Source organism: Callithrix jacchus, chromosome 8 (genome assembly GCF_049354715.1).
Source record: "Callithrix jacchus isolate 240 chromosome 8, calJac240_pri, whole genome shotgun sequence".
Taxonomy (NCBI): Eukaryota; Metazoa; Chordata; class Mammalia; order Primates; family Cebidae; genus Callithrix; species Callithrix jacchus.
The window spans coordinates 29,868,144-29,880,566 of record NC_133509.1 but is presented as its reverse complement, the minus strand read 5'-3'; the positions used below and the strand labels follow the sequence as shown (position 1 = coordinate 29,880,566).

At 38.3% G+C, this 12,423-nt stretch overlaps 1 protein-coding gene across 6 annotated transcripts in view; it reads left to right on the top strand.

The window, feature by feature from the left end:
* Positions 1–12,423, top strand: part of TMEM87A (transmembrane protein 87A) — a 56,658-nt gene that overhangs the window by 1,080 nt on the left and 43,155 nt on the right. For all 6 annotated transcript variants that reach the window (XR_013520893.1, XR_013520892.1, XM_054240567.2 and 3 more), the window contains exons 2-5: positions 232–292; positions 4,797–4,882; positions 9,646–9,759; positions 12,215–12,268. Coding sequence is in view for 4 of the 6 variants with exons in the window: in XM_054240567.2 (XP_054096542.1) it covers positions 232–292; positions 4,797–4,882; positions 9,646–9,759; positions 12,215–12,268 (315 nt within the window). In the remaining 2 variants the exon portion in view is untranslated. The remainder of the gene's footprint in view (positions 1–231; positions 293–4,796; positions 4,883–9,645; positions 9,760–12,214; positions 12,269–12,423) is intronic.

The window sequence follows — 12,423 nt, the reverse complement described above, 5'->3', positions numbered from 1 at the left end:
CTTTTTAGATTTGAAAATAGAACTGTGGTTATCTGCACATAGAATAGTTCATTTGAAAAAATGGTTGGTTATTCTGGGCAGTGATTGGTGAGTAAAGGGAATGAACTGATTAAGGGCTACATCATGTAAACATTTAAGTTAAGTTGGGATTTCTAGCAGCCTTAGGTAGTCACACTATGCCTTGGGAATTGAAGCCATCTGAGGCTAATTATCTTTCCTGTATCTTTGCAGGGGAAAAATTATTTTAGTTTTGGAAAGATCCTCTTCAGAAATACCACTATCTTCCTGAAATGTGAGTTTTTGAATTTCATGAAGTTTTAATTTGAATTTTAAAAATTTATAGGCAAATTTTAAAATTACCAAAAGTTTTAAATTACCTAAATTTTTTAATTTCCTTAGTTCTGAAATCTAATAGTATAGCATTATCTAGGTATAAATATTTTTAGTATAACTAAATTCCTTTCACCGAATCATCTTCAAAATACCCGTGTGAACTTTATTTTCTTCTCTTGTTTTTCTGGTGTTTACACTGCATACATATACGCTATGTATACATCATATATTAGCATATATATGTTATATATAATATATAATATGTTCAGTAAATGAAAGCATATATAATGTATATATTAGCAAATATGCTGTATATATTACATTGAATATATTCAATTACATCTCAGTTGAATTACATTTACAGTTGATAAATTCTGAGAAAAGCATCCTTAGGTGATTTTGTCATTGTGCAAACATCATAGAGTAAAAACTGGATGGTACTACACACCTAGTCTATATGGTACAGCCTGTTGTTCCTAGGCTACAGACCTGTATAACATGTTACTCTACTGAATACTGGAGGCGGTTGTAAAACAATGGTAAGTTTTGTGTATCTAAAAGGTAGATATACATATTTGTAGATATAGAAAAGTAGAGTACACATACGATGTTACAGTTCTATAGGACTACCATTGTATATGTAGTCTTTCATGTACCAAAATGTTACACAGTGTGTGACTGTGATTATGTTGGGTGATTCCCTGTATGGTTGTTTTACTCTGTCCTGTGTAGACTAAAGAGGTTTTACTGTTGTGTGCTTGTTAAATGTTAACTGAAAACATGACCTAGCTTTGTCAGGCCATTGGCTGTGAAGTGATTTATTTAGTAGATTTTATATTTACAAAAGGAGTATTTTACTGCCTCAGAGGAAGAACCTCAGATATTATCAGGAAACAGGGATTGTGTAGAACAAAACTAGTTTGTCTAGTGGAAAAATGACTGTCTGAATCTAAAGTATCCCATCATCTGTTAAATGAAAGCTTCCTTTTAGTCTCCTTTTAGTTCTGAAACTGGCTTTAATTTAGAGAATGATCAATCGTGGACAGCTTTATTTCTAGGTGAGGGATAAAAATCTTGATGTTCAATGTGTGATTCTATGCATACTCTCTTCACGAAATTGCTAAATAATAAGTCACAGTTGGATGATTTTATTCTTTCAGTTGTTTCAAGTAAGTGATTATTAATTACTTATTACATAGACAGCAAGAAAGTGATAGAAAAATGTTCTTTCCTCATTGAGTTTACATTCTAGTGGGAGTGAAAGCAGCAGGTAGAATTTCTCTGAAGAATATACTATGTCCATGAATATATAATCTCCTGACCAATGACTTACATTTGATTTAGATCAAATCTACTCTGACAGTGGCCTTGTGAGATTGGTTTAGTAGGTAACCTAGGTAACCTCCTAACCGTTATCTTTTGAAATAGCATGACAGCCTGTTTGCTGCTGTATTCTTTTATTAGGTCCGGTCTTTTTTTTCACTTGTAGTTTCATCTAACAGTGTTTTGTCAAATTAAACGAACTGCATTTTATTTTGTTTATTTATGTTTTTTGAGATGGGAGTCTCTCTCTGTCACCCAGGCTGGAATGCAGTGGTACCATCTTGGCTCAATGCAGTCTTCGCCTCCCAGGTTCCAGTGATTCTACTGCCTCAGCCTCCTGAGTAGCTGGGACTGCAGGTGTGAGCCACCATCCGCAGCCCCTGCCTATTTTGAAGTGTTTGTATTTCATTGTTTTTGGAGGATTTGAGGCAGTTCATTTTTGTTGTTGTTGTTTTTTGGGGGAGTCTTGCTGCAATGCCCAGGCTAGAGTACAGTGGCGTGATCTTGGGTCACTGCAACCTTCGCTTCCCAGGTTCAAGCAATTCTCCTGCATCAGCCTCCAGAGTGTCTGGGACTATAGGTGTGTGCCACCATACCTGGCTAATATTTGTATTTTTAGTAGAGGTGGGGTTTCACCTTATTGGTCAGGCTGGTCTTGAATTTCTGACCTCAATTTATCTACCTGCCTTGGCCTCCCAAATTTCTGGGATTACAGGTGTGAGTCACTGTGCCCAGCCTGAGGCACTTTAAAATTTACGTTATCTTTTTCTTTGTTACTTCTGTGCTTTCTCATATTTAGCAGTTGTCTTCGATTTTGTACTTTTTTGGTGATGGTATATAGCTTCCCATGGAATAGCTGGGACCATTTTTATTGTCTCTTAGAGCCTTTCATTTAAAGTTCTAAATGTTGTCTTTTAACATAAACAGCAGTATTTTTGCAGCCAAATTTCCTGACAGTCTCCTGTTTGGGGGTTGTGTTCTTACTGGCTTTTAATTAGTTAATCTTATCTCGGTATGGATTCTTCTGAATAGTTCATAGCCCAATTTCCATATCCTTTTTATCATTTCTATAAATTCTATCCAGCAGGTGAGATTTTTTTTTTCTTTGCATTACCCTGATGATGGGTCAGATTTTTTTTTTTTTTTTTTTTGAGATGGAGTTTCGCTCTTGTTACCCAGGCTGGAGTGCAATGGCGCAATCTTGGCTCACGGCAACCTCCGCCTCCTGGGTTCAGGCAATTCTCCTGCCTCAGCCTCCCAAGTAGCTGGGATTACAGGCATGCCGCCACCATGCCTAGCTAATTTTTTTTGTATTTTTAGTAAAGATGGGGTTTCACCATGTTGACCAGGATGGTCTCGATCTCTTGACCTCGTGATCTACCTGCCTCGGCCTCCCAAAGTGCTGGGATTACAGGCATGAGCCACCACGCCCGGCCGGGTCAGATTTTTTAACATTCTAATAGAGTCCTTTGAAAATTTGTTGGTCATTTAAAAATTAGTTTGAGAAAATTAGTTTGAGTTTAAAAGAAAGAAAAAAGGAAGTTTATAATTAGGTTGTTTCTTTTGTTGTGAACCAAAAGTAGATTCCTAAATGCAGTCATGTTTATTTTTGTTACATTTGTATAAAGTAGGGAGTCTTTAGTATGTTTTTCCTTCCATAGCTAGAATCAGAGATAAAAGCAAATACTGACTCCTCCAGCTAATCAGTCATATAGTCAGATTTACCTTCCCAAGTCTTCAGAATAATGTCTTGATCCATTAGACTGCTGTGTTCCAAACTGTGTTTATTGAATTTTATGACCCTTCCATGATAACATGAGGTTCCTTGAAGCCTCTTTTAAGGTAGGCTTTGAAAAAAAATTCTGATACTTTTACCTTTGCTTTTGCTGTTTCTACCTTCTGCAGCCATGTTTACTTTTCTTTCATTGCTCTTTCTGTTCTATCTTGATATCTTTCAAGGTCCCAGATATGAATTTTGCTGTCAATGGAACTATTATGTATATCATCATTTAACACCATTCAACATTTATGAATATTACCCTGTGACATGCATTTCTAATGTTATTCTTTATCTCTCCAACTAGCCTTTTGAAGGGATTTTTTTTTTTTTGAGATGGAGTCTCGCTCTGTTGCCCAGTCTGGAGTGCAAGTGGCACAATCCTGGCTCACTGCAACCTCTGCCTCCTGGGCTGAAGTGACTCTACTGCCTCAGCCTCCTGAGTAGATGGGATTACAAGCATGTACCACCACGCCTGGCCAATTTTTGTATTTTTAGTAGAGATGGGGTTTCACCATGTTGCTCAGGCTGGTCTTGAACTCCTGACCTTGTTATCCGCCTGCCTCAGCCTCCCAAAGTGCTGGGATTACAGGTGTGAGCCACAGCGCCCAGCATTTTGGTTTTTAATAACTTGTTTCTACTCGTTTCTCTCTTTCTTTGGCCTAACACTGTGCCATTATACCTTTGGATACTTGTGCTCTACTCAATATTTATTTATTTATATTTTTTGAGACAGGGTCTTGCTTTGTCGCCCAGGCTAGAGTACAGTGGGACTATACAGCTCACTGCAGACTTGACCTCCTGGGCTCAAGTGATCTTCCTGTTTCCCTCCCCTGAGTAGCTGGGACTACAAGCATGTGCCACCACGCCTAGCTTTTTAAGCATTTTTTGTAAAGATGAGTTCTCACTATGTTGCCTAGGGTGGTCTTGAACTCCTGGGCTCAAGCAATCACCTTGCCTTGGCCTCCCAAAGTTTTGGGGTTATAGTTGTGAGCTATCGTACCCAGCCTGCTCAATAAAAACTTAAATGCTAGTATACTGGCTTTAATTTAGGACTGCTTTATCAAGCCAAGGTTTTTCCTAGTAGAGATCCAAAAGTTATGACTTTATGGCATAAAAATAGATCCATAGTTTCAAGAAATGAAAAACTGCTTACCTGCTGTTTTTCTATGAACAGCAATACTTTTATCTGAATATCCAGTTCTTTTTGCATGTGTGATTTCAATACCTTATGTTTGGAGAAAGGATGGTCTTTGAGTATCTCAGTTTAGGGTAGGAAATAAATAGGATGCAGGTTAACAGTTTAGGAAAACTGTTTTGTTGGGGAATTATCTTTTGTTCACAAAGATTTCTTCTTTTATAGTTGATGGAGAACCTTGTGAACTGTCTTTGAATGTAACCTGGTATCTGAAAAGTGCTGATTGTTACAATGAAATCTATAACTTCAAGGTAAGGAACATAAAATTACAGACTTTTCTTGGACCTTAGTGGTTATCTAATGCCAGTCTTTTAATTTCCTAGAGGAAAGAGTATCGTGTAGCTGTAGAGGAGGAGAGCTAAAACTAGAATGCATGCTTTCCAATTTTCACACCATCAATTCTCCAACTTTTTGATTTCAGAACTCTTGTATTTGCAAAAATTATTGCAGACTCCAGAAAGCCTTGGCTGGGCTTGGTGGCTCATGCCTGTAATCCCAGCCTTGGCTGGGCTTGGTGGCTCATGCCTGTAATCCCAGCACTTTGGGAGGCCGAGGCGGGCGGATCATGGGGTCAAGAGATCGAGACCATCCTGGCTAACATGGTGAAACCCCATCCCTACTAAAAATAAAAAAATTAGCTGAGCATGGTGGCATGCGCCTGTAGTCCCAGCTACTCGGGAGACTGAGGCAGGAGAATTGCTTGAACCTGGGAGGTGGAGGTTACAGTGAGCCGAGATCGCCCCACTGCACTCCAGCCTGGAGCCTGGCGACAGAGTAAGACTCTGTCTCAAAAAAAAAAAGGAAAGCCTTTGAGCATGTGGGTTATGCTATTAGAAATTACAACCGAGAAAATATAAAAATATTTATTAATTTATTTTAAAGTAGCAATAAATTTACATGTTAATATAGTTTTCAAAAAAAAACCACATAGAGTAGCATTGTTTTGCATTTTTATAAATTGGTTTACTATCTAACAGAAGATCACTGGATTCTTATATCTCCTCCTTCACTCTGTCTGCTGCAATAATTTGGTTGAAGTACATGTAAAAAATGTAACCTAATACAGATACATGGTTGGGAAAAAGAATGGTATTTTAATGGCCTTTTCAGATAACTGAGAGTATTCTTTTTTGATTCTATACCAAAATGTAACAAGTGGGAGTTTGTAAAGGTTAGTTGCAGTGTGGAATCTGAAATACTGATGAACGCTAATAAAAAAATCCACTGGTACGATCGTGTCTTTTTTTTTTTTTTTTTTTAAAGACAGAGTTGCTTTGTCACCCAGGCTGGAGTGCAGTGGCACAATTTCGGCTCACTGCAATCTCCACCTCCTAGGTCCACGTGAGTCTTCTGCCTCAGCCTCCTGAGTAGCTGGGATTGCAGGCGTATGCCACCATGCCTGGCTGATTTTTGTGTTTTTAGTAGACCCGGGGTTTCACCATCTTGGCCAGGCTAGTCTCAAACTCCTGACCTCATGATCCACTCACCTCGGCCTCCCAAAGGGCTGGGATTACAAGTGTGGGCCACTGTGCCTGGCCATGAATGTGTCTTTTACCCATGCGTGATCTTGTAGCATCATTTATTGGTTATTTAGAAAATAGTGGTTGACTGAATTATATACATTTTCTAAATATTAACTCATTTTACATTTAGCTAAAAATTACATTGTTCATAACTATCCCCTGCCCTCTTCATCTCACCATTAGGTTCTTAAGTTTTGGAACCCATTAAATTTAATATAGCAGATACAAGTTATTCAAAATTCCAGTTTTTGCTAGAAATCTCAAATTTTATTTTGGCAATGAGTAATGTCAGTTATCTTCCTGGAGGTGACACCCTCCATTGCCTGTTTCCAGAGAAATACCTCTAAAATAACCAAGCCTGAGTAATAGTAGTTTATAGTAATATAGTAATATAATGGTAGTTTATAGTTAATGTAGTAACTGGCATTTTAAAAAATTGCCAGTTTATGTCTATGAAGAATATGACTGCTAGTACAATTAAGTGCCACTGTCTTAGTTCATAAGAGGCAGCAATTTTACCCACCATTGCTTTCATAATATCATTGCAAGTCAAATAGCATACTATTATTATTATTAAATAGTTTTTTTTTTGAGATAGAGTCTTGCTGTGTAGCCCAGGCTGGAATGCATTGGCACGATCTTAGCTCACTGCAACGTCTGCCTCCCTGGTCCCAGTTCAAGTAATTCTCCTACCTCAGTCTCCCAAGTAGCTGGGATTACAGGTATGGGCCACCATGCCCAACTAATTTTTATATTTTTTAGTAGAGACGGGGTTTTACCATGTTGGTCAGTCTGCTTTTGAACTCCTGACCTCGTGATCCACCCGCCTTAGCCTCCCAAAGTGATGGGATTATAAACATGAACCACCGTGCCCGGCCTATGAAAATAGTTTTTGTTTTGTTTTGTTTGAGATGGAGTCTCACTGTGTCACCCAGGCTGGAGTGCAATGGCACGATCTCGACTCACCACAACCTCTGCCTCCCGGGTTCCTTCCTCAGCCTCCCCAGTAGCTGGGATTACAGGTATCCACCACCACACTTGGCTAATTTTTGTATTTTTAGTAGAGACGGGGTTTTGCCGTGTTGGCCAGGCTGGTCTCAAACTCCTGACCACAGGTATCCACGCACCTTAGCCTCCCAGATTGCTGGGATTACAGGTGTGAGCCACTGCCCTCAGCCATGAAAATAGTTTTGACCACCTAGACCTTGTGAAAGGCTTCAACGACCATACTTGAGAATTGCCATAGTCCACAATACTTGAGCATTGAAAATATATTGCTCAAAGAACAAAGGTGGAGGCATAATATTACCTGACTTCAAACTATGTTATAGGGCTACAGTAACCAAAACATTGTCATACTGGTACCAATACATACACAAAGACCAATGGAACAGAGTAGAGAGCCCAGAAATAAGGCTGAACACCTATAACCATCTGATATTTAACAAAGCTGACAAAAGCTAGCAATGGGAAAGGACTCCCTATTCAGTAAATAGTGGTGGGATAGCATGCTGGCCATATGGAGAAGATTGAAACTGGACCCCTTCCTCACACCATATTAAAAAAATCAACTCAAGATAGATTAAAGACTTAAATGTAAAACCCAAAAACTATAAAAACCCTGGAAGACCTCCTAGGCAGTACCATTCTGGATATGGGAAGTGGCAAAGATTTCATGATGAAGATTCCAAAAGCAATCGCACCAAAAGCAAAAATTGACGAATGGGATCTAATTAAACTTAAGAGCTTCTGCATAACAAAAGAAACTATCAACAGAGTAAACATACAATCTACAGAATGGGAGAAAAATTTGGAAACTATGCTTCCAACGGAGGTCTAATATCCAACTTCTATAAGGAACTTAAATTTATATGCAAAAAAGGACCCCATTAAAAATGGGCAAAGGACATGAATGGACACTTTTCAAAAGGAGACATAGATGCAGCCAACAAGCATGTGAAAAAAAGCTTGGTATCACTGATTACTAGAAAAATGCAAATCAAAATCACAGTGAGATACCGTCCCACATCAGTCAGAATGGCTATTATTAAAAAGTCGAAGAATAAGAAATGCTGGCAAGGTTGTAGAGAAAAGGGAATTCTTATACATTGTTAGAGGGGGTGTAAATTATTTCAACCACTGTGGAAAGTAATGTGGCAATTCCTCTAAGAGCTAAAAATAGAATTACCATTTGACCCAGCAATCCCATTACTGGATATGTATCCAAAATAATATAAATTATTCTACCATAAAGACACATGCACACATATGTTAACTGCAGCACTATTCACAATAGCAAAGACATGGAATCTACCTAAATGCCCATCAGTGGTTAACTGGATAAATGAAAAGTGGTATATATGCAGCCATAAAAAAGAATGTGGTACATATGCAGCTGGACTATGCAGTCATAGAAAAGAATGAGATTTCCTTTGCAAGAACATAGAAGGAGCTGGAAGCCTTTATCCTTAGCAAACTAACACAGGAACAGAAAGCGATACTTCACATGTTGAGAACACATGGTCACAAAGAGGAGAACCACAGATACTAGGCCTACTTGAGGGTGGAGGGTGGGAGGAGGAAGACGATCAGAAAAAATAACTGTCGGATAGTAGGCAGTACCTGGGTGGTGAAATAATCTGTACAACAATCCCCTGTAAGTTGAGTTTACCTATATAACAAAAGTTGCAGCTGTATACCTGAACCTAAAATAAAAGTTAAAAAAAAATACAGTTCCGAGTTGAATTTTTCAGACCTTTCCCATTCTATTTCTGTACCCCTATTTGCATTTTTTTTTTTTTTTTTGAGACACAGTCTTGCTCTGTCACCATGCGCCAGGTTGGAGTGCAGTGGCGCAATCTCAGTTTACTGCAATCTCCGCCTCCTGGGTTCAAGCAGTTCTCCTGCCTCAGTCTACTGAGTAGCTGGGACTATAGGCGTGCACCACCACACCCAGCTAATATTTGTATTTTTTAGTAGAGATGGAGCTTCACCATGTTGGCCAGGATGGTCTCGATCTCTTGACCTCGTGATCTTCCCTCCTCTCCCTCCCAAAGTGCTGGGATTATAGGCATGAACCACCACACCTGGCCCTGTTTGTATTATTTTAAAAGATTGTCCTATTCTTACAACAGTTTTGTGTTCTATCTTAGCTTATGAGCATGAATATCTTTTTGTTGATGTTGGTAATTTAGTCATGTAAACTCTTAAATACGTTTAATGTGACAAAATCCACTAGACGCTGGCAGTTTTCCAGTCTTCTCAAAATTTTTGGTAGAACTATGTCTTGTGAGCCAAAGACTAGAATTACACACGAGTCTAATAATGTTAGATTCTTACATACTTTTATGTAGAGCCTTTATCTGATGCTGCTCATTTTTGAAATAGCAGACTCAAAATTGTATTTGTACTACAGGTGATCTATTTGTTGTGCTCTTAGTATCTTATTTTTGAAAGGTGAATTAAGTGCTCTGTGTTATCTCTTTTTCCAGGCAGAAGAAGTAGAGTCATATTTGGAAAAACTTAAGGAAAAAAGAGGTTTGTCTGGGAAATATCAAACATCATCAAAATTGTTCCAGAACTGCAGTGAACTGTTTAAAACACAGGTAATCTTTAAAAGTGGTTGGAGGAAAATAGAGTAAGTGAAAAATGGAATGTCTATATTTTTGGCTCTTTACACTCCTCAAGTATTTCTTTAGGTAGAAGTAATTAGAAGCATCTTCTGATAGGTACATAGTCAGCCACGTACATATTCATCTCATCAAAGAGAGGTTGTACTTTCTGTTGTGTGTAAAAAGCAAACTACCAATTTTTTTTCTTGTGGTAAAATATATGCTGCATAAGATTTACCATTTTAAAGTGGGTAATACCATGGCATTAAGTGTATTCACATTGCTGTGCAGCCATCAACCCATCTCCAGTATGTTTTTTTTTCCCCTCTGAGGTGGAGTCTTGCTCTGTTCTTCAGGCTGGAGTGCAGTGGCTTTATCGAAGCTCACTGTAACCTCCACCTCCTGGGTCCAAGTAATTCTCCTGCCTCAGCCTCCCAAGTGGCTGGGGCTACAGGTGCACACCATTATGCCTGACTAATTCTTTTTGTGTTTTCACCACGTTGATCAGGCTGGTCTTGAACTCCTGACCTCGAGTAATCCACCCACTTTGGCCTCCCAAAGTGCTGGGGTTACAGGCGTGAGCCCCATCTCTAGTACTTTTATCATCCCAAACTCAGACTTCATATCTATTAAATAATAATTCCCTATTCTCCAACCCCAAGTCCATAGGAGCCACTCTTTTACTTTCTATGAATTTGACAATTCTAATACCTCATATAAGTAGAATCATACAACTTTTGTTCTTTTTTGTGTGACTTCTTTGTCTTAGCATAATGTTTTTAAGGTTCATCCATGTTGTAGCATTATCAGAATTTCATTCCTTTTTAAGGCTGAATGATGTTCTGTTGTATGTATTTCCACATATTGTGTTTCCATTTATCTGTTGATGGACATTTAAAACCTCACATTTTTAATTCTCTGGTCACCTCGTCTAATTAATATTTTCCCAGAAAAATCAGGATTTTTACATTTTACTGCCATAGATCTGAAATCAGAAGGGTATGTATCATCACTGTCTTAGGGTTCAGTTTCACACCTTAATTTTTTGGAAAGAGGAAGATGTGAATAATTATATTTTTCATGCTTACCTCAGGTAAGTGGAGATTCTGATATGAAATTCTGTTGTCTTAGAAATAGTAATATAACACCAATTTTTTGATAGAAACATTTTATATGTGTTGAAAACAGTTATAGTAGTTATCCTTTTTTTATAGTTATAGTAGTATTCCTTTTTTTTTTGAGATGGAGTTTCGCTCTCGTTGCCCAGGCTGGAGTGCAATGGAACGATTTTGCCTCACTACAACCTCTGCCTCCCAGCACTTTGGGAGGCCAAGGTGGGTGGATCACCTGAGGTCAGGAGTTCGAGACCAGCCTGGTCAACATGGTGAAACCGCGTCTCTACTAAAAATACAAAAAATTTAGCCAAGTATGGTGGCGGGTACCTATAACCCCATCTACTAAGGAGGCTGAGGTGTGAGAATTACTTGAACCCAGGAGGTGGAGGTTGTAGTGAGCTGAGATCGTGCCACTTCATTCCAGCCTGGGAGACAAGAGTGAAACTCAGTCTCAAAGAAAAAAATTGGTAATTGATAAGCAGATGAAGTAATCAGTAATTGAGGGAAGAGTTCAGCTCTTAATATAACTTAGGTTTTATGGTCTTGGAGGGAAAAGAAAATAGCTTTAAAATGGTGACAGAATGGTAGAAAGAGAAAGCTAGAACCAATGTCATGTTCTGTGGTATGTATGTTTTCTGTTTTCCAAATTTATACCTTAGACTAGTAAGATTGATTGGTCTTTGTTGGATTTGATTATGGAAAGCTACCTGTTAAATCTAGTTGCCTGAGGCTCACTACTTTGAGAAGTGCTATAATTTTTCCAGGGTCTGGCTTGTTGGTAAGATTTTCTCTCCTCCAGTCTAATGTAACAGGGTAGAATTCCACAGTCTTATTAGAAAGGAGAATGCCTCATCTATCGATAACTGGTAAGAAAAATAATTAGTGTAGTTTATTACAGACATGAAATATAGTGTGGTAGAAGGGACAGTAGACCTAAGTGTCAAGAGTCTTAGGTTTAAATCCTATTTCTTTGTATAAAACTTTGTAGTTTCGAGCCACATTTTACTCATCTGTAGAATGAGGGGAAATGATCTAAGATCCTTCTATCCTAAGCATACATCCTATATCTAAGGCTTTGTCATTCTTAAATGTTTATTATTTTCATAGAAAAACTGAATGGCCATTTTGGTTTGATACTATTTTCTAGTTCCTAGCAGGGTTTTATTCACTTGTTTGTGGTTAATTGGAAATGTTTTGTCTATTGATACTATGTTAATATATTTACTACTTAGGGTATTGTGTTTTGCTTAAACCTTTTCTTTGTATTTTGAGCTACACTTTTCTTCTAGTATTTGCACACCTTTAATTTTTTTAGTTTTGTGTTTCTTTTATAGAGCTTTTCTGGAGATTTTATGCATCGACTGCCTCTTTTAGGAGAAAAACAGGAGGTAATTGTTTTCATTATATATTTCTGAGAGTACAATAAAACTTTGGTGGTACAGGAGCGCCCTTGCTTGCTGCATCTCCAGGGAGGGAGTGCTGCACCTGGAGAGCAGGCTCAGGCAGCCGCTACAGAAACTTGGGCAGCTAAAAACTAGAAGTT